Below are 2,707 nucleotides of genomic sequence, written 5' to 3' on the forward strand. Positions count from 1 at the left end.
CCGTTTGGTGCAAAACTGCGGTAGATTAAGAAAGACTAAGTGCGGGTTGTGCTTAATAGGCCGGAAATGGGGTAGTTAACCCTATTATTGTGTTCCAACTACAACCCAGACGACCAAAATGCACGTATATTCAAAGTTGTTTATGTGATATACAAAAAATTGCGTATACGTACAAAAGTGGAGGCCACGTGCACATTTTAATTTATTTTTAAACGAGTTGACTTAACATCATATGCGATTTAATCTGTAATAACAAATTTAATTTGAAAAACCTTACGACGTAATCCGATTTAACTTGTTATACAGTATGATGAAATTTTCATTCTATACTATTTAACTTAAACATAATGTGATCTAGGTCATTCCTATATGCGATGTTGACTTAAACTGTAGCAATTTACGATTGTGTATGTACATTGTTATACGACTTCTGATTGTCTGGGAATCATACTCTATACCCAGGGAAGCTCGAAAAATTCCTAGACCGGTCTGGGAATCTAATCCAGCGGCCTTTTTAAATGATTTCTATTTCTTGTATTTCTTGATGGTTTACATGATTAAATTTCAAGTGCAACAGATTTTTTTTTTTCAGCATTAGTTATCGACAAAATTTTATTTATTATTTACAATGTCTAGTCCTACCAGACCTGTTTGGAGAATAACCACTTTGGTGGAAAAACAACCTGTAGCAACACATCTATCAACCATGGTAAATATCTCGGTAAACTTACTAAGATACATTTAGCCATATTTAATGGATGTGCATTAATTAGATAAAAAGTGTGCAATAATAAAATGTCAATGCCAATGATGCGTGCAACAATTGGGTTGTTTAGGGGTATTGAGGTAAATACAAATTCGTAAACGGCATTAAAAATGAAACCTGAATCCAAAATTTCATCCATTTTCGTGCAATGGAATTATTTTAAATAAGTGCGATTACATGAGCAAAAATTCCCATCTTAGCGCCCCTCAGTGAGACTTTGTATGGGAACGAGCTGTCAACGAATAGATTTAGTGTCTACAATTAAACATTCAAATCTTGATTTACAAATCAAGATTAATGTCTATGGGATCGACAAAAATATCGTGGTGCTCAGAAAACAAAACTGTTTCAGATAATGTATAAAATCTGGTATGTTTTTCGAAATTAAACAACTCAATTCGGCTTTGAAGCATATGCAAAAGATTTATTATAAGGAACATTTTTCGAATATAAACTGCTGATTTGCACTGAAATGCTTCATGAATCGTATTCAATGGTTTCCTGGTGGAAATTATACTTCAAAAACGTTTTCGAACTCGTGAATACGCAAAATAACAAAAGGCGAGTGCTTAGCTTTGCGAAAATTTGAAAATTACTCTGTATTATTTCCTGGAACGCCGTATCAAGATTTCACGATATTTCTATGTCACTCAATAAAATAGATGGTGTAAGCGAATTTAAAAACAAACCTTATTAGATTAGGTAAGTCTTACAACGCTCGAAAATGCCTCCATTGAGTTTGTAATAACAATGCTCTTATCGAACAGCAATCTATCTATAAAACGCCACAATCGTATTTCTTGGAATCATTAAACTGTTAGACTGATTAGATTAGAAGCCAAAAGGTAAATAAGAACACGTTTTTACACCGCTTTATAAAAGCGATCAGAAAAATGGATAATCTATCAGTTCAAGTAAATAATTCCAACAATGAAGTTCCTGTTCATCGGTATGAGCAAACATTAATCAAATTACACGTTCAATTAATTAAACATTTACCACCTCAACAGCGACCATCTTTTCGTTGGCCTCCATCGGCGCCCTGGGTCAAACCACCAACTTTTGCGATCCTGCACTGTGCCCTTCGGGTGGACCACATATCGCTTGCAATGGGCTGAGCGGACCGAGTGCTTCCTGCGGTGCAGGATCCTTCGAGGTCACCATGGACAGCACAAAGCAAGCGCTTATTACGAATCAGCACAACCATCTGCGCAGCCGGGTTGCTCTTGGTAACCAAAACTACGTGACGAACGCCTTCTATCCACCAGCTGCCCGGATGGCTACTTTGGTACGTCAAAAGTTAAAAGAATAATTTGTTTGGAAAATCTTTAAAAATACTCTCCTCAGGAGTGGGACAACGAGCTGGCACATATTGCTGCCACCAATGCGAGACGTTGCGTATTCGCACATGACAGATGCCGGAACACCGCTACCATGAGAGCCGTTGGACAGAACATCGCCATAAAAATGTTCTACGGACAGGACATTTCGGATGAAGTTCTTATTCAAGGGTTCATCGATTCTTGGTTTTCTGAGTATGCAGATTCCAACCCATCCCACATTGCCAGCTACCCAGCTAACCATCAGGGGTACGGAAGAAAAGTGATGTTCATAAATTGAAAAATCCTCACAGTGGTTGTACATTTCAGGCCGGCAATTGGACACTTTACTCAAATCGTTTCGGATCGCTCCAGCCGGATTGGCTGTGCGATGGTGAGCTACATTCAAGCGCCATGGATCAATAAATTGTTTGTGTGCAATTACGGTCTGACGAATATCATCAGCCAACCAGTCTACGTAGCAGGACCAACGGGGTCCCAATGCCAAACCGGGACCAGTGTACATTTCTCCGGTTTGTGTAGCACATCGGAGGTCGTGAGCAATAATCCATAACCACACAATGCAATGTATCAAAGTTGCAAATATTTATAATAAAAGAGA

At 38.2% G+C, this 2,707-nt stretch overlaps 1 protein-coding gene across 1 annotated transcript; it reads left to right on the plus strand.

Moving 5' to 3' along the window:
* The first annotated feature begins 1,696 nt into the window (after positions 1 to 1,696).
* On the plus strand, positions 1,697 to 2,707 carry LOC135701860 (antigen 5 like allergen Cul n 1-like). The gene is made up of 4 exons (XM_065222799.1): positions 1,697 to 1,715; positions 1,762 to 2,054; positions 2,114 to 2,355; positions 2,416 to 2,707. The coding sequence occupies exons 1-4, from the start codon at positions 1,697 to 1,699 to the stop codon at positions 2,657 to 2,659; spliced, it is 798 nt and encodes a 265-aa protein (XP_065078871.1). The 3' UTR covers positions 2,660 to 2,707.

This window comes from Ochlerotatus camptorhynchus, unplaced genomic scaffold, assembly GCF_037179485.1.
Source record: "Ochlerotatus camptorhynchus isolate MF236.1 unplaced genomic scaffold, CSIRO-AGI_Acam_v1.1 ptg000177l, whole genome shotgun sequence".
Lineage (NCBI taxonomy): Eukaryota > Metazoa > Arthropoda > Insecta > Diptera > Culicidae > Ochlerotatus > Ochlerotatus camptorhynchus.

Bases quoted from the DNA above. Each gene is read 5' to 3' on its own strand.
- LOC135701860 (XM_065222799.1), top strand. The intron at 2,055-2,113 runs GTACGTCAAAAG...TACTCTCCTCAG, and splicing joins CTGCCCGGATGGCTACTTTG to GAGTGGGACAACGAGCTGGC. The intron at 2,356-2,415 runs GTACGGAAGAAA...TGTACATTTCAG, and splicing joins TACCCAGCTAACCATCAGGG to GCCGGCAATTGGACACTTTA.